The sequence below is a fragment of the Vanellus vanellus genome, assembly GCF_965231255.1.
Source record: "Vanellus vanellus genome assembly, chromosome: 3".
Taxonomy (NCBI): Eukaryota; Metazoa; Chordata; class Aves; order Charadriiformes; family Charadriidae; genus Vanellus; species Vanellus vanellus.
This window is the reverse complement of record NC_138907.1, coordinates 18148326-18175486: the sequence shown is the minus strand read 5'-3', so window position 1 is coordinate 18175486 and position 27161 is coordinate 18148326. Positions and strand designations below refer to the sequence as shown.

The window sequence follows — 27161 nt, the reverse complement described above, 5'->3', positions numbered from 1 at the left end:
CGATTGCAAAGTCCCCGCAGGCAGCGCCGGAATAAATGGCCCAAAAGGCTCAGGGTCGTGCACAGGGTCTGGACCGGGGTCTGGGCATGTCTGAGTTACGTCTCATTTTCGTTTCGGATATTTATTTCAATCACAAAACCCCATTGTGTGTGCGTATATGTGTACTTAATTTAAAAAAAAAAAAAAAGAAAACTTTTTTCGTACAAATGAGATCTCAGATTAAATCTCTTTCTCTCATGCCCTGCCCTTCCCCAAACTACGATAAGGGTTTATTCCCTTCCCCTTTTTTAAATTTTGGAGCATTTTTTAACTTTTCCTAATATTGGACCTTTTCATAGGTTTTCTTAACCCTTTTTTTTTGTTGTTTTTTTTTTGTTAAAAAAGGCTTGTCTGGTCCTTGGTTGTTTTGGGATTTGGTGTGTTGTTTTTTTTTTTTTTCCAGGCTGGCTTCAAGAAGCCAATAACCGCCTTTTTAATGGGTTTTTAAACAGTTATTTTTAATTTCTCCTGCCTTTGCAAGCCCAGAGGAGCAGGAAGGGCCCCAAAAGCCATGGGTGCTGCCCCTGGGAGCATCTCTGGGTGCTTTATTGGCGGGGGGGGGGTGTTGCAGCTGCCCGCTCTTCTCCTCTGTAGACAACGGGTCCTGGCTTGCCGAAATCTATGGCCGAGAGGCGGTTTTGTCCCCGGGAGACCGTAATGCCTTTAGTTGTCTTGGATACGTGACATCATATAGTGTTGTAATCAAATATAGGCCTTTTACGGGGCCGGGGGGGGGGGGGTAGGATTTCAGGCTGACCTCCAGCCCTCCGAGCCGCCCCTGTGAGGTGGGCAGGGGATGGAGCGGGGCAGCCCCAGACAAAGGAGATTAAGGGAGGAAGGGGGGGGTGGGGGGTAAGGTTAAATTAATGGGGGGAAAAACGGTCTGGTGTCACGCTTTTAATGCTCCCGGTCAAGCGCATGTGGTGCTTTTTATCAATGGGTTTTCACTGGTTGTGCTGAGATTTTTTTTTTTTTTTTGTCGCTCTTCCCTCTAGCGCACAAAAACTTGTAGCTGGTCCTGTGCAGCGTGCGAGCGGGCTTGGAAGCGTATCCTAAACTGGTCTAGGTGAGCGGTGACAGGCATTTATTTGCGTGTTTCTTGGGCTGTTTTATCAGCATGATAGCTACATGGATGTATTTAAGTCAGGACGGTCCCTGGTGTCGATACGCTTCCCGTAAATGCAAAGGCATATCAAAAATCAATAGAAGAGTTTGCTGTTGGTGTAGTTGCTTGCATGCAAAGGCGCATACCAATCTTTTACAATATTCTCTCAGAGCGTGTATATGTTAGTACAAAAGCTGTGTGTCGAGTACGCAAACGGGGCAGCTCTGTAGCTAAGGCTGCAGGACCCGAGCGTCTTGCAGAGCCGTTCCCGTTAAGTGTGATCGGGCTAAAAATCACCTTTCCTGGATTAAAATCATATTCTACTCCTCAGACTTCGGCAATGCATGGTAAGATTTTTCAAATATTTCTTTTTTTTTTTTTAATTATTTCTTAAGTCTGGAGGGAAATCACAGCGCTGTTGGCAGGTTCCAGGTCTTCCCACCACTATCAGAGGTGACCTAGTTGCTCGGCTGGTTCTACAGAAATAAATAGGTACGTTTAATTGAGGGGAAGGTTGTCCTAACCTGGGCACTGATGTTGTGCGGGTGCCAAATGTCACCTTTGATCTGACGCCACTGGAGAGTAAAGAAGGGTCAAGCAGCAGCAGCAGTTCTGCTCACACACTGACTTGGCAGAAAAAAGGCTGTGGCATCTTTTAATGAAAAGGCTGAATTCTTTCTTGCCAGGTCGGTGGGTCCAGGCATGGTGGCCATAGTACTAAAGCAACATCTGTGCACTGTTATGCGACGCTGCTGGTTTTGGAGAAGGTCGCTTTTGGTGGGATGGAGGTATCTGCTACGGCTTTGTCCCGTGGATCTGGACTTTGCTGAAGCTGACACTTCTTCAGGAAGGGCTGCTGCAAAAAACCTGTGCTTCCCTGCTCGCCTGAGGATATGCTCAAGTGGACTTCCAGTGTTGTTAAACAGTTGACCTAGGTTAAAGCAGCTTTGTCTTCATAAAATGCTCATTCATGAAAGCGTTTTCTTCTGTGGCAGAACACAGCGGTGCTCGAGGTCTTCCCTCAAAATGAAGTCATACAGGGATGTGCAAACCTGGTTTAACCCCGGATGTGCTATGCTAGGCGGAGGACCTTCCAGCCCTCCTAACCTTTCCCAAACTTAGCTCTTCAGTGAGTTTGAAAGAAGACTGCAGAAATGTTATCATGTCTGGTTTTTATTAGCAGGGACGTCCTCTCCTGGCTTTTATGTGTGCTCTTGAGTGATGCCAAAAATCGCAAGACAGCTGGAAAGAAGGTCGTCTCTCTCAGCTCTTTTCTGCTGCGCCTTTTAATCATCTAACCCTAGAATCATAGTCCTCTGTCTATAATTACCACGCAAAAGAATGTGCACGTCCACTGCAGAGCTTTGCGTTTGAGGAGTACGTGTTTGGTTGGTTTTTCTTATGAAGGTGCTTACAGGAGGTAGATGCTCGAGTTCCTTAGGGTTTGGATGTGCCATGCTTTCAGGTTGCTTTCAGTTGCAAGCGTTAATGCTAATTAACAGCAGCGTGCTGTGTTACTGTGTACTTATTGGCAGGGCAAAGCACATGGGACAGAGCATGAACTGTTGCGCGTTTTTCGGAGGTGCGCCTGAAGCACGTTATTTTTGTGTTTGCACGGCTGGAGGTTGCCGTCCAGCTCTGCTTGCGGGGCTGGGGATGTCCCCGTGGGAACTGCAGCCAGTCGCTGGGCGTTCAACGTGCCAGCCGGAGCAGTCAGTTAAATGGTTGCCATCTGCCATCCTCCTTTGGTAAGAAGCGGCTCCGGGACAGCCAGAGGAGAGGGACAGGGAGCGTCTCTCGGCAGCTGAGCAGGTGCCTGTCATTTGGAGGTGGTTTTCTTGCAAGGCTTTTGGCTGCCCCTGGAGTAGCTGAAGGGGTGGGGAGGGTGGCAGTAAAGGGAATCAAGGAGTGGAAGATAAATTTCCCCAAGTGGCCTTGCAGCGCTCGTGTGCGCTCTTAACCTTGCCTTTCTTAGGTTTCCCTCTCCTCTCCCTCCCTGTTTCACATCTCTGCTGCTAATTCAGCTTGGGTGGGAGCACTGTGGAGAGCGAGTCCTAGTGCCCACCTCTAACCTTGTTTGCATCAACCTTTCTAGCCGGTAATGCTAGGAAAAAAAAAATAAATCTGAGGTTCCAACAGTACACGGTTTTATCATGACGTCTGCATCGGAGAGCTTCTTCCATGTCCTTTTCTTCTCGTGGTCTGCTTTCCTTGCTTTTACTGTGCCATTCCTGCTGGGTCATCCCTGTCCACAGAACCCTGCTAGCTTTGGTGAATCGCATGACCCTTATATAAAATACTGAACCCCAAATATTGGAAGTGGTAATCTTGAAAACGACAGCTTGGAAGCTGTGTTTTCACAGCCCCATCTGCTTATGGCCAAGCAGAGCACACACGTGTAAAAAGAAATTGTAAATTTTGGATGTCATTAAGGGTCTGTGTGAATGAAGAGGGGCTTTGGAGAGCCTGCCAGCTGACCATTTGTGTGTCTTCAGGTACGCTCCAGTGGCACTGCTGTCGCTCCCCACCAGGCTGCTACAGGCAGAAAGCTGTGCTGTCTTGGCTGAATGGTTAGAGATGGTCCTGTGGTCTGTATGGCCCTTGGGAGCTACAGAGGTGAGGAGTTCCTATGGGCTACATGGCTCTTGGGCTCTTGAGAGATGAGGAGATCCTGTCGTCCATGTGGTCCTTGGGTGCTTTAGTGGTGAGGAGGTCCTATGGGCTACATGGCCCTTGGGCTCTTGAGAGATGAGGAGATCCTGTGGTCCATGTGGTCCTTGGGTGCTTTAGTGGTGAGGAGGTCCCATGGTCTGCATGGCCCTTGGGAGCTTCAGAGGTGAGACAGACATTAACATGTCTGTTAGTGTGCCTATCTGTGGGCTGCCCCTTGGAGATGCCGAGGTTGATCTTCGTCCAGGGGAAGGGCAAGCTTTTGATGGCTTTGCAGTCCTTTGCAGTAGGAAGGCTGCCAATGTTGGTTTCTTCTTTAGACTTGTATAGCAGCAGGCCAGTGTAAACTGGACAGAATTAGAGGTTATGCTATTCCGGCATCAAGCGAAGGAAGTGTAGGATAACCTGGTGTAAAGCACGTTACGTTGTTGGGGCTGAGATGATGCTGTCTAGGAACAGTGGCTGTCACCAGAAGGGCAGCACCAAAATTATCAATTGATGGTTCCTCGATGTTACCAGCCTTGTTACTGCTGTTGCAATGGAGTTAAGTATGACTTCATTAAAATAACTCTTCCTGTTGCATACTCTGCTGTTTCTATATTTAAATTACCCTCGATGCAGCATTTAATTCAGACCATTGGAGAACACCCTTTGAAAACTGCAATAGTTAAGGAACTGTGATTTTTTTTTCTTATTTATTAGACGATAATAGTCTAATAATGGCCTTTATAGCTTCCTAGAAAAAATATTTTAATTTCTGCTCATGTGTTCACGTAGAAGATGTGCGAGGTGGTGAACTAGGTACTAAGAAGGTAATAGGAGACGTGGGTTTTTGTAATGCATCTACTAAGAGAAATGTGGCACTAGCCTACGTTATTTACTGTAAGTAAACTGCTTGCAAAGAATTATTTTTTTTTTAAGTAGGGTATTAATTATTCTAATGATTCTCTGCTAAGGCATAATAGCATGCAAACAAATGGTGCTTTGACACCACAATACCTATGTGATTTCACGTGCCAGTTTAATAAGTTAGTATGTTTTTCTTCCCTCTATATTTTTGAGAAGACTGGGAGAGTGCCCGGGCCATGTCTGTGTTGTAAAACAGACTTTATTGCCCCGTGTTCACCGAAGGAATAAATACGGTGACCTAAAACTTGCGCACGCGCGTGTGTGTATGGATGTGCGTGTTCGCGATCTGCTGTGCTGACTGAAGATTTGCGAAGGGATATTTCATGCAACGTGAACCGAGTGCTAAAATTACTAATACACAGCTGAGAGGTGTAAGCTGGTACGTGGCTGCCTACAGAGGCGCTGAACAAGGAGGTAAAGTTACTCGTTATAAGGAAAACGGTGCGACTCATGTTGCAGCAGGATTCGGGTTTGTCTCGCTTTATGAATTTTATCGCTAGCTCTTTGTTTGTTTTTTAATTGTGGGAAGGATTGAAAAAGTGACATAAGCATATGTATACATTGCTGTGCTTAAAGCCAGCAATCACTGACTGCCAATATAAATCTGCTCTGATGGCTTGGGGGAGAAGTAAATTGTAGGGAGAGCAGAGCTATTTTTGACCAGCTATTTGAGCAGTTTGCCCTGCTTTACTTTTTTTTTTTTTTCTTTTTTAATGACTGAGCTTGCAGTTAATCACGCCCGTCCCTGCACTTAAATAGAAAATTTGGGGAGGGTTACCAGTACTAGTACTGGTAAGCATAGGTGCAGGTGTTGCTGTCAAAACAGCTTTGTGATAGCTGGTACGAAAGCGTAGGAGCAGATGAAGAGAGGAGAAGAAATTGCTGGTGGGAAATCCAGTGCGTTTTCTGGGGGAGGTGCAAATTCTGCAGCCCACGGCTGCCCGAGGTTGTCAGGGCTCCGGCTCCTGTTGGGGAGTGTAAAATGGAGGTATCCTCTTGCCTTTCTGCGTCACCACCTCACGCTTCTATCGCGCATGTTGCTCCCCTCCTCCAAAATAAGGAGGCTGGGCAAGTCCATCTCCAGGCGGGTTCGTAGAATGGTTTGGGTTGGAAGGGACCTTAAAGATCACCTAGTTCCAACCCCCCTGCCATGGGCAGGGACACCTCCCACTGGACCAGGTTGCTCAAAGCCCCATCCAGCCTGGCCTTGAACACCTCCGGGGATGGGGCATCCACAGCTTCCCTGGGCAGCCTGTGCCAGTGCCTCACCACCCTCAGAGTAAAGAACTTCTTCCTGATATCTAATCTAAACCTACCCTCTTTCAGTTTAAAACCATTCCCCCTTGTCCTATCACTACACTCCCCGATAAAGAGTCCCTCCCCATCTCTCCTGGAGGCCCCCTTGAGGTACTGGAAGGCCGCTATAAGGTCTCCCCAGAGCCTTCTCCTCTCCAAGCTGAACAACCCCACCTCTCTCAGCCTCTCCTCATAGGTTGATGGGGTGGGCAGTGTAATTGCAGGGACACGGTGAGGCTGTCAGGTTGGAGCCAGCCGGCGGTGTGGTTTTGTAGCTGGGACAGCCAGACCGGCCAGCTTGCCTCCACTTTGTAGGAGAAGATGCACGTGCATGAAGCCACGTATTTACTAAGAACTGTTGTAAGGAAACATCCAGTAACTGCATAGAGCTGTCTGGTGAGATATGATATGGAAGCTGTCCGAGTCTCGCAATTGAGCTCTTGCGGTAGGAGCTGGAGCATGAAACCAGAATGGCAGCATATGTACTGGGACAGGGAACTGGGTTGTGGGTTTTTTTTATTTATTTGGGTTTTTTTACAGTTAATACGAACCTCAGCTTTGCTGGTAAACTACATCCATAGTTGGAGTGCCTTACCCTTATAGCAGGCTGGTATAGCTCCTGTTTATATATATATATATATGAGAGAGAGAGATATAACACACCACATCTTCAGAGCGGTTCTGTTGGCCTGTACTTCTGGTACAGTTCTGTTGGCCAAAGCTGTAGGTGCAGTGAAGCTCTAACATGGTCACACCAGCAGAAAAAACAGCTGTTAGCACCATATATAGTTTGCCAGATGACTCCTTTTAAAACTCTACCTGCAAGAAGATGTTTTTTGTTAGTGTAGTGACTGTAAAGCATGGGTGGCCTGTTAGATGGTGCATTCTGAGTAGCAATTTTTTATAGATACTGATTTTATTTATTTTTTTTTTTCATCCGGGGAAAAATTCAAAGCAAGTTGTCAGACTTTATTGCTGCGACAGGTCTGAAGTGCCGCCCCAGCAGATGGTCCCTTCCCACTGAGAACTGCAGGAGGGGAAAGAAGGTCTTTCGGACCTGGGCAGCTCCATGGGACCCAGCGGAACCGATGGGCTGACCAGATCTTTCCCTGGTGGAAATGGGAGGCAGTACTGGGGAATGACTTGTAGGGGGGTTGTAAAGACTTCATTTGAGACCACTAATCTGCTTTATGCTGATTTAAGTTTTGCGACTTCTTTTTTACTCTTTGGGCACCAAAGGCAAACGCTTCTAAATAGGGTCAATTTACAATATCGTGAGTATAACTAAATACTTAATGTGAGAGCTGAATGGATTAGATCCTACCTGTTAAGGTCTTTTTCAGATGTTGACATCAAGATAGCTATTATTTCTGTTTCCAAATTGACATATCAAGATAGATACATCAGTTTCCAAGTGCTTACCGTAAGATCTGGCTATAAACCTGGAGGAGTTGATGTGTTCGTGAGATTACCGGGGTCTCGTGTTGGACCCTGGCTCTCATCAGTGACTGCAGTATCACTGCACGGTGTGGGGATGGTACAGCACTGCGTTTAGGTCTGGTGGGCTGCCACTGAATGTGATTTTGAGGGTTTGCATTGATTTCTGACTGTCTCCTTTGTTGCAGACCAATAAAGCTAAATGGGTCCAGTCACTGGAATGACTCCAGATAAGAAAGCTGAAACGCCAGGAGCAGAAAAAGCTGCAGGACTACGGCAGTGTCACGGGATGGGAAGCTTGCCCGACGCGGGCGATGCCGGCAGGCCAAAGGCCACCGTGGTGGACAGAGATTCAGCAGACGACGAGCTCACGAATTTGAACTGGCTGCATGAAAATACTAACCTTCTAACAAACTTCAGCCTCGGAAGTGAGGGTCTTCCGATCGTCAGCCCCTTGTATGACATTGAGGGCGACAGCGTGCCATCCTTCTCGCCGTCCTGCTACCAGAACCCCGAGAAAAAATCCTCCACTTCCAAACCCCCTTACTCTTTCAGCCTTCTCATTTACATGGCGATTGAGCATTCCCCCAACAAGAGCTTGCCAGTCAAAGAAATCTACAGCTGGATCCTGGAGCGCTTCCCCTACTTCGCCACGGCACCCACCGGCTGGAAGAACTCAGTCCGACACAACCTCTCCTTGAACAAGTGTTTCCGAAAGGTGGAGAGAAGCCATGGCAAGGTGAGATCTAGTGGGAGGGAGGTGGATCAAGTTTGAAATTCAGGGGGAATAGAGAAGATTGTTGTTCTTAAGGACTTTTGGGGTTGGTTTGTTTGGTTTTTTTTTTCCCTCTCCACATCCTCTTAATACTTTATTGTAGATGGTTTGGAAATGCCACTTCTGACAAGTCACAGGATGACAAAAGTCACTTGGTTTTGTTATTTAGTGCAGACCTGGGTAGAGCTAGCTGCGGTGCATCCTTTTTAAAGCTGGCTAACATGCCATTGCACAGGACCCTGTTTCCACTTACTTATAATTTTGTTAGCCTGCAGTACCCAGCCTGAAATTTCAGACAGCTGCCTCAGGGTGTCGTTCTGCTGAAGCTTCTTAGACTGGTGCTCTCTCTGTTTTCCAGTGCTGAAATTTTCGGATGTGTTCCTCCTTCCCAGCTTTTCCAGCATGGCCATGGCTATGACGGCACTGGGAAGCAGAAGAGGTGCCAAGCAGCTTCCCTGCTCCAGTTCAAGAAGGACAGAGAGCTGCTGGAGAGAGTCCAGTGTAGGGCAACTAAGATGATTAAGGGAGTGGAGCATCTCCCTTATGAGGAAAGACTGAGGGAGCTGGGTCTCTTTAGTTTGGAGAAGAGGAGACTGAGGGGTGATCTTATTAGCGTTTATAAATATATAAAGGGGGAATGTCATGAGGATGGAGCCAGGCTCTTCTCAGTAGCAACCAATGGTAGGACAAGGGGTAATGGATTCAAGCTGGAACACAAGAGGTTCCACTTAAATTTGAGAAGAAACTTCTTCTCAGTGAGGGTGACAGAGCACTGGAACAGGCTGCCCAGGGAGGTTGTGGAGTCTCCTTCTCTGGAGACATTCAAAACTCGCCTGGACGCCTTCCTGTGCAACCTCATCTAGGTGTTCCTGCTCCGACAGGGGGATTGGACTAGATGATCTTTTGAGGTCCCTTCCAATCCCTAGCATACTGTGATACTGTGCTTGGCTAGCACAGGTGTTGCCTATTTGGGTGCAGATGTGGTCTTCTGCAGGCACGCTGTGTATACGTGGCTGTTTCACGGTTTAACAGCTGTCTTGAATATTAAACTGACTCTTTCCCTTGTGATCTTCTTTTACGCTTAGCACAGCTCTAGCTTTCCAATGACCATCTTAATTCCTGCATTTAATATACTGTATTGCTTTAACCTCTGTCATAGCATAACAGTGTGCGTCTCTGCGTGGTGCACACACAAGCTTCACTTCCGAAAGTCAAGGATACTCATTCCTCTACAAATTCTTCTTCTGACTTGTATGATTTTACTAGTGACTTCCTTGCTCCTGCCCTCGTTTCCCATCCCGTTCCTCAAAGAGACGGCTCTGACTTAAATAAACCAACAAACCACATACCAAAAGTCAACAAAGTCTGGACCCCTGTGCTTTGGAGGTCAGCCGAAGCGGTAACAGCCTTGTTATCAGAAATGCGTGCAATGCCTGGCGTGCTTGACAGCCTCACGCTGTAGATAGAGGAGCTGGCGCTGGGTGGGCATCGGGAAGGACTGCCTTATACTGGTAAGACTGAACATCACTGCTTCGCAGTATCCCTGCTTTTACATTAAATTGTTAGGGTGTTGTTTTCCCAAGGAGCAGCTTTGCCCTGGGAAAAAAAAAAAAAAAAAAGACTTTTTGCTGCTGTAGGGCAAGTACGGTAACTCCCCCACAGCCAAGTCCTGCCGAGTGTTGGACGGACTTTTAATGTGGCTCCGGGTGCTGTAATGGAGTAACTGAGGTGCCTGTGCGAAGGACGCGGCCCTGAGCAGCCACCGCACGTTGCCACAGATGGCAAAGGTGCCCTTAAAGGACAGGGTGGCTCTGTCCGGGAAGGGGGACGCAATTTTCATAAGAATTGGGGCAGGGAAGGGAAATCTCCTAAATGGGTGTACAAGTTCCTGCTGTCTGTGGATCTGCCAAAGCTCAGCCGTTCCCAGCCTGGAAACCCTTGCCATCAAGGAGTTACCAGTCAAACTTCATGTCTTGGCATGTGGGCAGCAGGACTGCCCGGTCCTCTGCTTACCCTGTGGGCTCCACCGGTATTGCTGGGCTCAGAGTGGCCCAAGGAAAGCCAAAGGATGGCTTGCTGCTAGATGAGACACCTCTAGTAGGAAACATAAAATGTAGGCTGGGTACCACCACTACCAGTAAGGTGATGCTGATGTGCTCTGTCAGCATTTTCCCAAACTGCACAACTCTAAATTCTTAAGAACAGAAACCGCAATTACCAAAATAAAAAACCCCACCTCAAAAAAGCACCTCCTGAAGCTTTGCCGAAGCTTCCTCATTTCCAACCCACAGTAGTTAGATCTTTAGCCTCTGCCCTGCTTAGAAAAGGACCAGATGAGAGTACTGCTCCAGATTCTTCCTGCAAAATAAGTCCGTGGCACGCGCAGACTCCACGAGGGATGGCAGGAATCCCGCAGACCCCTTTGGATGAGCTCCTCGGGTGTCACTTCTTGCAGTGAGTGGCCGTACCTTGCAAGCTTGTCTTGCTGATTGTGTTGCCTGTAGCCATGCGCTAGCAATGCCTCTGGGTGCCTCTCTGAGACAGCAAGATAATTTTATATTTTCCTTCCTTTTTTCTTTGCTAATGGCATCTTAATTGTGTCTCAAAGGGAGCACGTGGTCAGGTTTCTTCTATCCCAAGTGCCCGTGGAAGCAGAGGTGCCTATGGCATGCTGTATGAGAGGAGCATGTTTTATTTTGTAATGTCAGGGTAAGAAGGGGTTTAAAACCTTTCAAATGAATCTGGGCTCTTGTATTGGAGGAGTGTATATGTCTGACAGGCGGGGAGGGTCTGTGCCCCCCCATCCCGGGGCAGGCTGCTTTCTGACACCTCCCCGGCTATTGCTGCCAGTCTCTGCCGCCTCTTGGAGGTCTGGCAGCAAAAGTAGGAAGAGTCCTTCATTGTGTTTGCCATAATGCTTTTGGTTTGGACTTCATGTTTTGAAGCGAATCTCCTGATTTTTTTTTTTATTTTTTTTTTTAATCCCCTCATTAAGATGGCACTGCAGGGTGGTTTTGGGGCATATGAGCTGGATTCATCTTGGCTGGTGCTAACCTGGGAGAGGTGCTGCAGGAGCGTGCCTGCTGTGCCCCCGACTGCTCCCTGACGTTGTCCACAAGACCCTGCTGTAGCAGATCTGGAGTAAAAAAAAACTCCAAGGCACGTGCAGGTGATGCCCCAGCACCAACTCCCTCACTCCCCAGAGCTATCTCCACGGAGCTGCACCACATCGTGCTGCAGACGTTGCTGCGGATGGTCATTCTGTCTGTTTGCACATATGTTCGTATCAGCCGGCTAAATACCTTTACCCTGCCTGTCACGGCAGCCTGCGAGCGTTTGGGAGTCTAGGATGGCATTCAGCAGAGATGGAGGGAAGGGTGCCCTTGCTTGGATCACTGAAAAATACTGTGCGTTGTGGTTTTCTTCTAACGAGTTGAAGGGCGCTGAAGGGAATGTAACTGCTTTGAGATGTCTTATACACCGGTACGGCAGTCAAGAGGAGGAACTTCTCATGCCGTGGCAACAGGATGTATGTACATCAAATCACTGCTGAAATATACGTTACACTTTTTCTGTGCACCTATTGTGATGCTGCTCTGTCGGTCTAATTGGTTTGTCAAGGCTTACCCCAGGTGAGATAGACTTTAGGAGCTGAAATACCCTTTCTTATTAGAGCCGCAGTTGAGCTTGTGTCTGCAGTCATCCAGACAGATGAGAGGTCAGTGGTTCTCCGGTAATGGCTATTGGGAGCTGGGGCTGATGAACAGCAAAGGGGATGATGCTGAAGCCACCCGGGACAGGGTGTCACTGGGACACCTGCTTGCCTTCCAGTGTACCTGCTGTGGCCCTGGTGCCCCTGGAGATGTGGAGGTGTGATTGTGGGCTGGCGATCCTCAGAAGATACAGTTGACGCTCTCTGCATCTTAACCACTGTCGTGCAGCCTTGGGGTCGGGGGGGACAGATGTCTACAGTGGGAAATTGCTTTTTTTAGAGGGAGCAGTGTCTGATATACAGCATAGGAGGACCTGAAGTGAAAAGTGGTTTGGAGTTGGAAGCCCTGAAGAGTCTCCCTGCTCTTTGCCAGACTTGTTTTTACAATTGTGGGTTTGTGGATTTTTATTTTTTTTTTTTATTACTCGATACTACTTGGGAGAAAAGGTGTGAGGAGGCAGGAGCGGCATCCACATCAAGCATCAATTTGGCATTCCACTGCTCGCATGGATGTGGCCCTGCCGCTGTCTCCTCTGGAGGTCGGGTGGGACAGGGCTTGAATGTCTTCAACAGATCTCCCATTCTTCTTCTTGGTAGATGCATCTTTTAGGGTTGGCCTATTTAAGTCACAGGACTTTTCCTGAAAAGTAAGTATTTTGCTATCAACAGTGAAAAGTCAAATTAGGGAGAGCTCCAGCTGAGAAACAGAGAGATGCTGCTCCATAATTTTAATTGAAGCCACTGCCTTTCATAAAGATCTCTGAGCTTCAGCATCTCTCAGTTATTTACTTTTTTAACCTGAATCTTTCTTATACTCATCTTTTCATGCTAAAACTGAGCACAGGCTGCGAGATACCTATCAGGAAGCTTACCTTTAATTAAACAGCCGATTCCTTCAGCGTGGTGACCAGCAGGATGATTTAGCCGGCTAGCTACTAATGGGGGGGTGTCTTCCCAACGGGCTCCATCCATCAGCTCAATGACAGACTAACGCCCTCATCCCTTCCCTATGCCTCTCCTGGAGCCAGACCCTTTCCCCGGCCACCCAGCTCATTAATTTTCCCCTGTAAAAAGACCTCGCCTAACTCTGGCTTTTTTTTTTTTTTTAACACCCCCTTCAGTAGCTTTGAGGCTTTCACCCTCAGGGAGCAGCAGGAACTCCCCCAGCCAGCACACCACTGCTCTACGCTATTTCACCTGCTGCTTTAGGTGGGCACTGCCACTTGATGGTTAGGGGTTAGTTCCCCTCTCTCATCGACCCAGCCACTTACTCCCGTCAGCTTGCCGCCCTGATTTTTTTGGGTGGCTATGGCAACCGTGAGCTGAACCGGGGCACACCCTGAAGCCATACAGACGCTCAACTCGGTACGAAAGGTGATAAACAGAGCGACTTCGTCTTTGGGTAGTAAGACTGGGTTAGGCGCAAAGCGAAACCACGCTTCCACCCACCGTTATTTGTACTAAAAGCAGACATCGAGGGAAAGAGCTGGTGCCCGTGGGGCTGCTGGCGTGCGCCGTCTCACTCGCGTCTGCCGCTCAGCAAAGGCGCGCAGTGGAAAGCCAACGCAGGTCTGAAGTTTAGTGCCACGCGTTAGGGGAAAGCTGTGCACAACTCGAGCTGAAAACCCCATAAAGCACAGATACATCCAGCTTTAAAACAAACCAGCGGTCTAACCACAGCAACAACGACAAAAAAAAGACTGTGCCGTTTAGGGCTCCTAAGGTGATTAGGGGATTGGAGCATCTTTTTTTACGAGGAAAGGCTGAGGGACTTGGGTCTTTTTAGTCTAGAGAAAAGAAGACCGAGGGGGGGATCTTATCAGTGCTTATAAATACTTAAAGGGAGGGCGCCAGGTGGATGGGAACAGTCTTTTTTCAGTGGTGCCCTGTGATAGGACAAGAGGTAACGGGCACAAACTTGAACATAGGAAGTTCCATCTTAACGTGAGGAGGAACTTCTTCACTTTGAGGGTGGCAGAGCGCTGGAACAGGCTGCCCAGAGAGGCAGTAGAGTCTCCGACCCCAGAGACATTCAAAACCCGCCTGGATGCCATCCTGTGCAACCTGCTGTAGGTGACCCTGCTCTGGCGGGGGGGTTGGACTGGATGATCTCCAGAGGTCCCTTCCAACCCTGACCATTCTGTGATTGTGTTTCTCCTAGCAAAGGCAAAGCCTAGATGATCCCAAATGCTAAACTGCCTTTGGAGGTTACTATTTCACATCAACAGTGGGGCAACTGTGTGACGTGCTAGATGAAATGTAGATGTAACATTTATTTACCGTCTACTGAAGCATCCCTCCAGAGTCAGCACAGAGCAGCTAAGTCATGGAGTATCTGTCCATAAAATGGTATTAATATCCCCTTCATCCAGGCAGGAGGAGGACAGCTGGTCTCTGTGGGCTCGCAGGACATGCTCCACGAAGCTTGGGTTTTTGGTCTGAGACTTTTCCCCAAAAAAATCCTATAGAAAGATCTTCCCATTCAGGTGCAGATCTGCCCCATCCTTCTGCCTTGTGCATGACCACCTCTGTAACATCTGTTTCCCCACAAAAAAATAAACCTGGCGCCACTACCTATATATAGAGCTGTTAGCTGATCTGTCAGGTCAGTGGTTATATAATTGTTTTAACTTTACCTATTAATTTTCCTCTTTATGTTGCAAGGACTAGCGGGCTCGAAAAACAGGTTTTTTTCTTTATATAGTAAATATGTGAAGAAACCCTTGAGAGGAGCAGGAGGTGCTTTATCTTGCTTAAATTTTGGCGTATCAAATTTAATGTCAAGAATGACTAGCACAGTGGTGCTTACATCGTTAGGTGCATCAAAAATCTATAAATTAGGTTTTCCGTTTTTGAAAAAAGTGGGAATAATCCATTTTGTAGCTGGGTATCCAGCAAGTTGCTTTGACAGGGTAGTGTAAAGTTAAATGAGCATGTGGCTATATCTAAGCAAAGGGAAAGGCACTTTGGTTTCTTACTTGGAAACCTGTTAAAAGACTACCGATCAATTCATCGATGCCTGGACGGGTACTTAAATTTACAGCTGTATTTAACAAGTGTTTACATAAGGTTTACAGCGTTCCGTGGACGAACATGAGTGGAAACGGGGCTTTAGAGAAGATGCTTTGGAGATATTATCTCAAGTTGCAAGATGGGTGCTTCCATACTGTATAACGCGGGTCTCAGGACCATATGCTCAGTTTGGGAGCATCACTTTCCATGCGGGTGATGGAGCTGCCTGAAGATGACTTACATCAGCTGCACAGCGGGTGGATGCCTTCTTCATTGCACTGCGCTGCATCTTGGGAATATTAAATTAGAAATCACTGTAACAGCCTGGCCTCTGGATTTTTCTAATTTCCCATACTTCTTTCTTGCAGGTGAATGGAAAAGGTTCCTTGTGGTGTGTTGACCCAGAATATAAACCTAATCTTGTCCAAGCGCTGAAAAAGCAGCCATTTCCCTCAGCACTCGCCTTTTATACTCCGCCGGCGTCACCACCGAGGTAGGTGAATTTTCTTACTCGAGTATGGTGCGCAGTCGTGTTATTCCACCCGGCAGAGGAAATGCCCACGCGGATGTTGATGTGTCGTTACCGGCTTCCACCCGAGAGAAGAATGCGAGTGGGGTTTAGGTGAGACTGGCTAGACGAGGTGGGGAGGTGTAACAAGCTCGGGCTTCCCAGATAGCAGATCTGGGGTTGGTGTCCCAGGCGTCTTCGTAACTGTGGGAGAGTTTACAAGAAGAAGGTTGGGGCTGTGCTGGGTGCTCGCTGGGTGAGCCCTGTTTCTCTGGAGGGCGGCAGTCCCGGCAACTGGAGCAAAATAGTCCTTCAAGCACAGTTCACCAGGACTGACCTAGGGTGCCTGGTGCTGCTAGCTTGGAAGGAGGTGTGTGTCTTCTCCTGTAAGTCACTCATCCGGGTATAAAGTGTATATATTCTATGCTGTTGTCAAAAACAATCCACTTTTCTACGACCTGAAGTGTTTACAGAGGCTGGACTAAGACAGGTGTTTTCTTCCCAGGCTGTTCAACGCATTTTGCAGCGGGGATGGGAAGAACAGCCTTTACCATAACCATACTCTGAGGTGGGGCATGCAAGACTTACGAAATCAGGGCTTCCTCATCCGACTCATTTTAAGATTAGGCAATAGATTTTTGGAGAATTTGAAGTCAACGTCATGTGTTCTCAGTAGACGAAGAGGAACAGCAGCTGGGTCAGCCTACAGAGGCGAGATGGAGAGAAGGAGGAGGACAGAAAGCAGAGAGGAACCTGTTGCCGTTGGTGAGCTCAGTTGTTAGGTAGGCACGTGGCAGGCTTATCTAGTTCAGCAAAGAGTTTGGGTGAGATAAGAGATAATTAAGGTCTCTGCACATTGCCCTGTGCCTTAACCTTACCGCGAGGAGTTTCCTTCGCAAACAGGAGGAACTGGGATTACTGGAGCAGGATGTAAAACTGATAACATTGAGCAGACATTTCGAAGGGTCCAACAGACCTTGACCCTGAGAGCTGGCAGCCCCATGGAAGCCTGAGCTGTCTGTCAGCCACTGAATGCCTGGCGTGGGCTCTTCCAGGTGGGCTTGTAACCTAGGAGATGTAAAAGTGGTCTCTGACCTTCCAGCTGTCTTGATCCATAAAGGGTCGCTTTGGCATTGAATGAGCCAGGCAGCAGTGTCCTGTTTTCCAGCTTTCTGCTGGAATGGGAGCATTACTAAAATAACCCTGAAGCATTTAAGTATTAGGAAGTAGTCACAGTGGAAAGTACGAGATGGCTTGGTGCTATTGTCAGGCTTTGTTTTATGGGAACAAAGGTGTTGAAACTACTATAATTGGACTCCAGATGATACTGTTTTTACAGGCGTTACTGTTTCCACGTAAGGGCACGGACTTCTGGTTTTCGGTACAACTCAAGCGAAGGTTTGGTCCTCAAAAGCTTTGTTAACACGGCCAAACTTTTACAGTTGAGAGTCACTGAATAATACAGGTGGGAAGGGACCTCTGGAAGTTGCCTGTCCAGCCAGAGGAGCGGAGGATCAAGACAGACTCGGCCTAGGGCAGGCCCTTCAGAGCTTTCACCAGTTTAGCTTTCAGTATCTCCAAGGCCTTCACGATGAGTCCAACGACACAAGCATTGAAGTATGCTTTACCTAGCTTGTATAAACACAACCTACTGAAAGCAGGTGTAGGGAAGGAGAGATCTTATCTGAACATTGAAGTACTTGCAAGATCAGGACTTTGATGTGAAGCTGTTGTTCTCGGTAACTTTTTTTCCTTCAGCGAAGGATTGGTCACACTTGCCAACAATCACAATTACAAGGAAATCCTGGTCCTAATGAAGCCACATGGCAAAATTCCCACTGACTTCAATATGTGAAGGATTTTGCAGCGCTTGTATTTATGAGGGCAACAAAATAAAAACATTTCAAGATACTCCACTTCTCCCTAATGAAAGCTGGTTTATTTTCCTTTAATAATAAAACACCTGTGTATGACTTTGTCATACACAGAAGAAAAGATTTATTTTTTTCCCTTCCAGGTTGAAAAATTTCTTGGATTAGATTTAAATTCTGGCTTAATTTTGGGCAAGGCCTCCCCCCCTCCAGGGAGCTGCCCCTTGTGCGTGGAGAAAAAGAGAAAGCCCAGAGGTGCAGCTGGAGAGAGACTGGAAAGACTGTCCAAATTTAACTACAGGATGATGCTTGAATTTGACAGCAAGAGTCTCTGAATTTTTCTGTGGGAGGACTTGTGTTCATAATTATTTTACAGTGTGTTCACGGGGAACATACCTATCATTCAGCAGCTTTTAAAAATAAAATTTAAGGTGTTACTTTGAGCAGAAGCTTCCCAAAACTGTAATCTGTGTCTAGTTACACTGAAACTTGTATTATCGTAGATGATTGGCATCACTGGTGCATTTTATTCCTGCACAGCTTGTTCAACAAGTTGGTGGAAGGCCCCTAGCTACATTCTGTTTCTGGTACTACGTGTATTATATCCCTGGGCTCTGGGGACTGCCGTGGTCCTCGTCTTGCAAAATACCTTATGCGTATGCATAGCTGGTCTTTATCAATACTAAGCATTAATTTGCTGTAGGAAAGCTCTATGTGGATATGATTCTTGAAGGATCTGAGCTCAGACGAAAGGATGAAGGTGTTTAGCATCTCTCACTCGCAGACTGCAGAGCCAGCCGTGTTGGGGTGGGCCCGTTGCTTTCCTTGTGACTTTTTTTTTATTATTATTTTATATTTTTTTTCCCCATCTTGGGATCTGTTCTCTTTGCACTCCATCACCCCCAAAAGAAAACACACCAGTGAGTGAACTCGAGTTTTGCGCGTGTTCACATTCAGCTGCGCTGGATCTCTTCCCCTTTGGGTTACCACATTGGGAGATGCTTAAATATTACTCTCCTTTTCAGTAGCTTTGGTTACCAGTGCCAGGCAGGCGGCAGCGCTGCAAGAGCTCCTTATGAAGCTTGAATGATGCATTACTTCTGCTTTGATTTCCTCCCCCTCTGCCCTGCACTATACCAACTTTTGGAGCTGTTACCACTGGCCAGCTGAGTTTGGATAGTATGGGGGAAAGTTGGAGCGGCGACAGTATTAAACAGGCATCCCTCATTAACAGTACCTGGTCTCAGGGTGGTTGTGATGTGCGGAGCTGCAGCACCGGCCAGTGACCAGGGAAAAATATTTTCTTCAAAATTCACCTTAAAGAGTGAAGGTTTTTAGTTTTAAAAAGGTATTTTTAAAACTGGAGTCATTGTTTGGGTTTTAATTAATGATCTAGACAAGTGTCCTGGTTTCAGCTGGGAAAGAGTTAATTTTCTTTCTAGTGATTGCTGTGAAAGGAATGTCAATAATACCGATTGTTTTTAGTTGTTGCTAAGTGATGTTTACAATATTCAAGGACTTCTTTCAGCTTCCCATAGAAGCATAGACAGAATGATGGAACGGCCAATGGAATATTCCATGCCATAGATGTTCAGTATATAAATGGGAGTTGGCCGGGGGGTGGGAATCCGCAATCACTGCTCCAGACAGTGACAATTCACCAGGCAGTGAGAGTGACCCGTGTTGTTGTTACTGTTATTTTCCCTTTTCTGTTATCGTTTCTATTAAACTGTCTTTATCTCAACCATGAGGGTCGTCAGTCCGTCCCCCCCCGTTCCTCCCTCCCCCCACCCCCCCAACCCCCCACCTTTTGGGGGAAAAGCGGGGGTGTGACCAAGTGGCTGTGGGATTCTAGTTGCTGGCTGGGGTTAAACCATGATAAGTAATTAAAAAAATAAAAGTTAAGCACTTAGCAGCTTTGAGATTTTGGGGGGGATTTGTGGCTGTGCCTTAGTTTGGAAATTAGAGCTGCCTAAATATGATAAATATAAAAGGTAAACACACCTTAATGATAGCAATCACCCCATTAATCCCGTGAGGTTGTTGTTACAGGTTGGGCCTGAAAATTCTGCTCATCACCCTTTGAATTCTTCTGGTGACGCTATAAAAGATGCATATTGCTATGTTTCATGCAGTTTGAATAGTTGTGTACTATTTCTGTTCTGTTGTGTTTATTTCTAAATGTTTGCTAGTACCTTTATAGTGCAATTCTAATAGTTGTGTACTATTTCTGTTCCGTTGTGTTTATTTCTAAATGTTTGCTAGTACCTTTATAATGAACTGATTAATTAGGGCTGGGTGTCTAGCAGAAAACCATGTGAAAGGTTTAACTTGCCCTGTATTCTGTAGGGCATTAAATGGTACTCTGCCAGGTGCAAAGCTGGTCTGATAACACAAAAAAGCAGACAGCATCACCAAAACAGCCCGGCTTCAGATAACTTCAAAAGCAGCAGATATCTTGGTTTGGGGCGGGGGTGGTGTTGTTCTTCCCTGGCTTTTTGCACGACACTACTTTTTGTTTTTATTAATCTCCCACCACCATTTTGAAGAGCAGATGGACACAGCTGGTCCTTACCTATTCTGTTGCTCCTTGTCAAAGGAGAAGAATATCCCTCAACACTCCTGGGCTCTAAACGTGCCTATATAAGTTAATGTTTTGTTCACACGTAGGTTTTACTTACTAAAAAAATACATATCTTTATTTAAAATCCAGCTTTTAGGCAAGGTACATAAAATCTGTAGAAGTTAGTATCTCTTGCCAACAAGACTTTTGCTTAGAGTGTTTTGAGGTGTTCTCCAAATGCTGATGATGGCTTATAGTACTACATAAACCATCAACCAGTGTGTCAAGCCATCTACTGAGGGCAATAGCAATCGCTTGTCTGCCAAACTGTGGTGTTTGGGTTGGGTTTGTTTTTTACCTTTCTATCATCGTAGTATACTTTATGCAAATCATTTGGCTAATTAGGGCTCGGCTTTGACCTGTTGAATTTCTTTTCAGTAGGTCAGCGTCCCCTCACTACCTAACTTCAGTCCTTCAGCAGAACCACGGCCGATCTCTCAAAGGTAAACATTTCATTTTCTTCTGTTCTGCTCCCCTGGTTTTAGTCGCAAGCACGTGCTGAAGCCCAGCTGATGCTGTGTATGGACCTGCTCTGAAGGGCCTGCTAGATTACGGAAAACCTGGTGTAGTAGAACGCATGCTCGTTATATTAGCCCCTTACGTATTAAGTTTAAATCCATAAGATGAATTTCAAGATGTAATAGGGGCCGTCTTGTTCCTCCGACAAGGTATATGGGCTACGAATACAGGTGTCGATATCGTAGGCTGCAGTGCTGCTCCTCAACCAAGTTCATATCCCTCTGTGTTTCCTGCACCAGTAGTGGAGCAGGTGCAGGGCAAAACAAGTCATGTCCACAACCGAAAGCTTTTATGTTGTATAAAATGTCATTTTAACCGTAGTCACCAAAACTTGGTGGAGGAAGGTTGGATGGGACCAAGTCACGCTCAGGATATTACTGTGGATGAGCAAACTCTTCTCGCCGTGGCAGGAACTCGGTAGCACGACACACTTCCCCATCTAGCAAGTTGAACGTAGGTGTCTGTAGATGATGTTTCAGAAGGTGGCCATCCCTCCTGGTTGCCCCTGCAGTAGCTGGCACTGATGTTAGGGCAGTTGTTCGGCACTTGCAGACCTACCCGAGGGGTGGGCTCAGCACCGGCAGCAGTGTGCGAGCTGAGCAGGGGAGGCTGACGTAGCTACACTTGTGCTTTGGTAGCACAGAGGAACCCAAAGTGGTATTGCTGCTGAGAAAGAACGCAGGGTTTGGGCTGGTTTTTTGCTGTTCATTTTCAGGGAATCCCTGCTGAAGTGCAGCATCGCTGTCTTTCTGGTGTCCCCTTCCTCAGCCCACTGGGATATGCCTATTCTTACAGGTCTGAATGAGCGTTAAGAGTAACAAGGACTTGGCGATAGTTCTGTCCTATGGATTTGTACTTTTGCTTTCCGTGAGGAAAAATATGCCAACCAGGTTCAGATTTTAAAAGGAGAAGAAAAAAAAAAAAAAGAAATCTTTTTTTTTTTTGTATTGACAGTCAAATGCAAATAGAAGTAGCAACAGCTGTTGAACAGAAGATAGTTACTTCATTGTCTCATATGTACTTTTAAATTTTTTTTTTTTCATTTTAAAACATTTTAGTGAGCCTCGGTACCAGAAGGGAGCGAGACAGCATGCTGGGATATCACAGCATTTCTTCTGAAGAAGCCTGTTGAGCACAGGTCTTGTACCGCAATAGCAAAGGTTAACCCACCTGGGAGCTTGTCCTCATCAAAAATAATAGTTTTTTAAAAAGTGCTGAAAAGTGAATCATGCTCTCTTTCTTTTTTTTTTTTTTTTTTTTTTTTTTTTTTTTTTTTTTTAAGGGGCTGATTCCAAGAAAAAGCGAGCAGGTGTTAATTTGTTGCAAAGGAGTATTGCTAAAGCTCTTTCAAAAGGATAATAAAAGGCCACTGACAAAGTAGGACTTGTGCTAGCAAAAATGGGAGAGCTACACTGCTCCTTAGGCTTTGAGGTGGGAAAGTTGCTTCTAGTTTTCAGTCACAAACCAGAAACATCAGTTAGGGAGCAAAGCCAAAGTTTTGGTGTTTTTTTTTTTTTTTTTTTAAAGATAGCTGCCTGGTCCACAGGTGATAATTACCACTTATCCAGATGGAGGGTTTTAGGGTGGTAGCCGGGTGGCAAGGAAGCATCCTTGGCTGGCCGGCTGCTGCAGGGCTGCTGGATCTGGGATTCTCAGGGCTGGTTAGAGAATACAAGAAATCGCCCTCCTCTTAGTGATATTGCTGGTGTGCCCTGTGACGGGTTTGGAGATCGCCAGTCTGATGCTGTTTCAATTCGCTACACGGGAGGTGCCGAGAAAACGACGTATATCTGCTCTCATTTGATTTTCTGCATCTCGGTGAACCTCTTCATCATCTCCCTGGCACTAGAGGCAAACCACTAATGTTCACGGGGTCGCACATGGCAGCTGTTGTGCAGATGAAAGAATTCCTTGTAATACTGGGCTTCCTCAGCCATTCTGCTGGGGAAGCGTAAATTCGGGAAATACTGCTTTGTCGAGGAGAGCAATCACAAACGGCGGCAAAGCACATTAACGGTGACACAGAGCACTGCTAAGAAGTCGCTGCAGAAGTGTCTCTCCTATTTCTTTGGGGGTACTAACAGGCAGAAACGCTATTTGCAGGTAGTAATTCTGTGTTGCATTAATGCCTCCAATTGCTTGTCATTTTAACGAGGTGGTGCTTATTATACCAACATCAGATGTTAAAATAAAATGTCTGTGGTAGCAAGTAAGGAATGGGAATATTTCACTTTCTGATTACGGTAGTGGTGGAAAGTAACTCTTCATGTGTTTTTTAGTTTCTTTTTGTCAGTTGGATACACGACTTGTAAATTCAGGGGCTCTATTGCTGCCAAGAAAGACAAAACAATTAAAAAAAAAAAAATCTCCTGAGTGCAATGGGATAGATGTTAAAGTATGCTGGTTTTAAAATGATAGAGGGTGAAGACAAGGGGGGACGTGTACCTTTTATAACCTGTGTTGGAAACAGCAGCTCAGTCCCCTTTTGATGTTGGTACAACATTCCCGAGGTGATGTCTTGTTCAAATTTCTCCTTGACAAGGGATGACGTTGGGAACAACCATATTAGATAAGGAAGCCAAACCGACAATTCTACAGTCCCCCTCCCAGTATTAACCCTCCCCTCAAATCCAGTACCATAGTTAATGCATACGATGGGTGGGGGGGGGAAGAAATGCCATCAAAGATGGCATTGCTGACGCTTCACTTCCGCAATTCCCACCCCAGTTCCACAGTGAGCTCGTTCTGCTCACTGCTGGAACCTTCCACGCATGCGCTGTCCTCCAGCCTCACGTCTCCACTCACCATTCACACATGCATACATCTGTACACCTCGCATGTGGTCTTTGGCTCTTGTGAGTGCTCACTGCCTCTTTGCTCCTCTTTTACCTGTTTAGTCCACCGTATAGTCTTACATATTCCTCTCCTGTATAAGGAGAGGAATATATAGTAGCCTGTCTCTCCATTATTCATAGCTGAAGTGAGCAAAGCAAGACCTTGTATTTCCTTTTTTTTTTAATTTTTTTTAAAGTGCAGGAGCATGTCCTGAAATGAGTGGGAAATGTGTGCCTGTTTCTTTTCCTTTTCTTCTGTTTCTGGTTAGAAATGTCACTCGGCCATAATATCCTCAAGGTGCCCTTTTTGAGATGTAAGCAATCCACTCCGGGCGGCAAAGGATGGAGCTTTACAGCAGCGCTTGTCACCTTCGCTAAAAGCGCCGCAGTTCGCCTAAACCTTTTAAAGTGCCTATTTATTATTTAGATCCTCACGCTTTCAGTTCAGTGCCCTTTCTCCCCTCGTCTTCTCAATTTCTCCCGTTTGACCTGTTGTTGGTGGGAAAACTGCTGCCGGAGGAGAGAGGTGCGCTGAATTGAGTGCTGCGTTCACGGGCGCGTTCGGTCCTCAGCCCTGCGTATTCACGTGAGCAGGGGATGAAGCTGCTGAGATGCTTTGCTGTGCCATATGCGCAATCTCTCTTTCTCTCAACCGGTACAAACAAAAGCCACTTGTTGATAAGTATAGCAGCAGCGTCGTCGTACGAACGTCTCAATTAACGTCGCTGATTCTTGGTTTCAGCTTTGATAAGTGCAATGTGAGAATTCGGCTTTTGAATGTCGTAGTTAAGATATGAGACTGTTCTGTAACTCGATTGCACTGAGAGTCATGCTTTGTCTAAATTCGTACGTTTCCCTCCCCGCACCCCCGCCGGCTCTTTATTGTAGGCCAGTATATGCAGATATATGTTCTGGGGACCTCATTTTGTCAGGCTTCCCTGAGACCTAACGTTTTGCTGCTTCTCCTTCACAGAATCCGATATTGATGCTGCTACTGCAATGATGCTGTTAAATACTTCCATTCAACAAGGGATGTTGGACTGTAAGCATAAGGCGTTTTACTCTCTTTTCTTCTCTACCCAGTAGCTAAATGTTTTCTTTATAAAGTTTCAGGAAACGAGTATGGTCTAGTTTCCAAATAGAGCGGTAAAGAAGCAATTCTGGTTTGAGTGTTCCTTCTGCTAGCATTACAGACTTTTAGAAAAAACACCTTTTTTTTCTTTTTCATTCCCGGTTAATTTTGGTTTTTTTTCGGCAGAGTCCTTCCCCTGCCCTCTTTGTGCTAAATGGTGGGAAGAGTTTCTGAGCTACTTCCCTGTTTTTCCAGCTCCGTAGTTGTGATTAGCTGAAAACCGTTATCCTCTGTGGATGATAGTAAATGCGCACGAGATATTATGACTCTTAAATGCACACGTTCACCTTACTTTGCCATCAGCCAGCGTAGTGTCCTTATTTTGCAGGTGATCTCATTGGAGTATTTGCTTACTGGAGATCTTTTTTTCAATAGGTGAGAAACCTCAGCCTCTGAAGACACCTAAGAAGAGGAGCTATGGCAGTGCGTTCAATCCTCCCAGTTCCGTAAATATGCAGGAAAATGATTCCGCAGCCACCAATATCGATCCGAAGGCGGATCACAACTACAGTGCCAGCAGCATGGGTTCCCAGCGCTGCGCATCTAGGTCCAGTGTGTCTTCCTTGTCCTCCCTCGACGAGGTGTACGAATTTATCTCCAAGACCAGCCACGACGGAAGCGACGGCAGCGAAGGATTTCACAGCGAAGTGGATACAGACGTTGACTCTGAAGATGACCCTCTTGGAGACAGTGGCTATGCATCACAACCTTGTGTGGATACCTCTGAGGAAAGTCAGCCTAGCAACAAAGCACTCAAGGAGTTATGTCAAGAAATCGATGAGGAGTTGAAAGAAGCAGCGGGGTCTCTGCTGCACCTTGCTGGCATCCAAACGTGCTTGAGTTCCCTAATAAGTACTGCAAAGACCCACTGTCACAAGCAAAGGAAAAAATAGTATGTTTTGTCGGTGTTGAATATATACATATATTTTTTTTAATTGTGGCAATACTCTTCTACTTTTACCCTTCACAAGGGAGATCAAAGCCATAAGAGGACTCATTTCTTTTTTTATTTTTGGCGCTAACTATAATTTAGCCATTTATTTTTAAATCACTGCCTAAAAAGAAAAAAATTATTTAATCTTCTCAGATTAGAAGAGATGCATGACTTGTGAAAGCCTGAAAGCATACTTCGTAATGATCACTTTTTAATTTTCTTTTGTTCTTTTTAATAGTTGATTTTTATTTTTCTTGTCCCCAGAGATATGTTTGTTCAGATGCACGTTGTGGATCATACTTACATCCCTGCTGTCCCCATCTGCAGAGTTGAATTTTGCTCTGTCTAAGGGCTCTGACTTCCATGTAAAGGATTAAAAAGGAGGGGGAAAAGAAAGAACGGGAGAATAAGAGGGTGCTGGCCTTGGTTGCCTCCTCCCACCCGTCTTCTCTTCACTCTTCTGAGACAGGTCCCGGTGGAAGCACTGGTGAAGCAGCTCCGAGTGGCTGTGGTTTTCAGCCCATCTGACACAGCGGCTGAAAACCTGTGGCACTCTGGGAGCTGCTTTCAGCAAGATGGGAAGTACCCCCTGGAAGAGGGGGGATAAGGGGTAGCTGAGGTGGGTACCACCGGCAGTTCTCTTTCTTTTTTCCCCTCCTTCCCCCAGATCTGCTGTGTGCAAGTCAAATTCCTGAAGGAAAACAGGGTTGGTTGGTTTGCTGGTTTTTTTCCATCTTAAGACAAATTGTCTTTTTTGGGGGCGCTTTATGTGCATCCTATTCACGCAGATGCACACGTGCGTACACACACCTTGGATGTAGCCAACAGTGAAAGCTGCCACATGCCAAGTTTGATGTTGACCTCGTGTTTCCACCACTGTTGAATACGTAGTAGCTGCATAGTCCCGCACCGTCTACCCTTCTGCTCTCCTGTGACGATTCCGGAGGGGGGGAAAAAGAACGCAGCAGTTGATGGTGGTGACAGCATGGATGAGGGGGAGGCTTTAGGTCGTGAATGGCTGCTGGAAAGGGAACGCCTTACCCCCTGATCTGAGACAAAATAGAGTAGCTTCCTTTTGGATCAGCGAACCCTGAGTTGCTTTGGGGGTTTTTGGCCCTTCCCCCCCGAAACGCGTGTTGTTTTTTTGTCCCCTGGGCTGTCTGTACCTTCTGTGTCCCAGATCACTGTGCCTTGTGCTGTGTGAGTCCTACCAGCCTCCCGCTGCCTACGGGGCGTCTAATGGGCAAGGCTAAGCTTCAGCCCTTGGACGTACACCGTAGCTCAGGAGGACCTCTCTGTTTAGGGAAGAAAATCCTTCATAACTCATTTTTGCAATAAAAGAATCCCTTTATAGTTCCCAGACATCCTTTGGCCAAAAATGTTTTAGTGGTATGGTGAACATTTTTCCTCTTTTTTATTTTTTTTTTTCTTTTGAAATCAGCGATGATTGCTCGATGATTGCTTACATCTTCTTGTAGATGAAGGCTAGGGTTTGTCTGTTGTTTTTTTTTTTTTTTTTAAGTTTTCTGTTCAAAAATGGGTAAGCAGTTCTGTTGGAGTGGGTTTTAACAGTACTGTAAGTATAAGGATGCCTTAAGTATGTCGCAGAATCGTATACAACTATCAAAGGTCATCTTTCCTGTTTTAGAAAGGTAGCATGATGTGCCATAAATGTTCTTGCTAACGTGTTAAGCTATTGCTTCCAGCAGGTGTTGGGCAAGCTGGTTGAAAATCAGGAGCAGAGCCACCTAGGAAACCAATGTCCACTGTTTTGGTTGTTGAAAA

General features: G+C 46.3%; 1 protein-coding gene across 1 annotated transcript; it reads left to right on the top strand.

The window, feature by feature from the left end:
• Positions 1–7658: 7658 nt before the first annotated feature.
• On the top strand, positions 7659–25282 carry FOXN2 (forkhead box N2; the record flags this gene model as incomplete). The annotated part of the gene is given in 6 exon segments (XM_082481340.1): positions 7659–8195; positions 15324–15448; positions 20336–20400; positions 24284–24352; positions 24818–25247; positions 25249–25282. Coding segments are annotated over 6 exon segments (1260 nt in total).
• Between the last annotated feature and the right edge of the window lie 1879 nt (positions 25283–27161).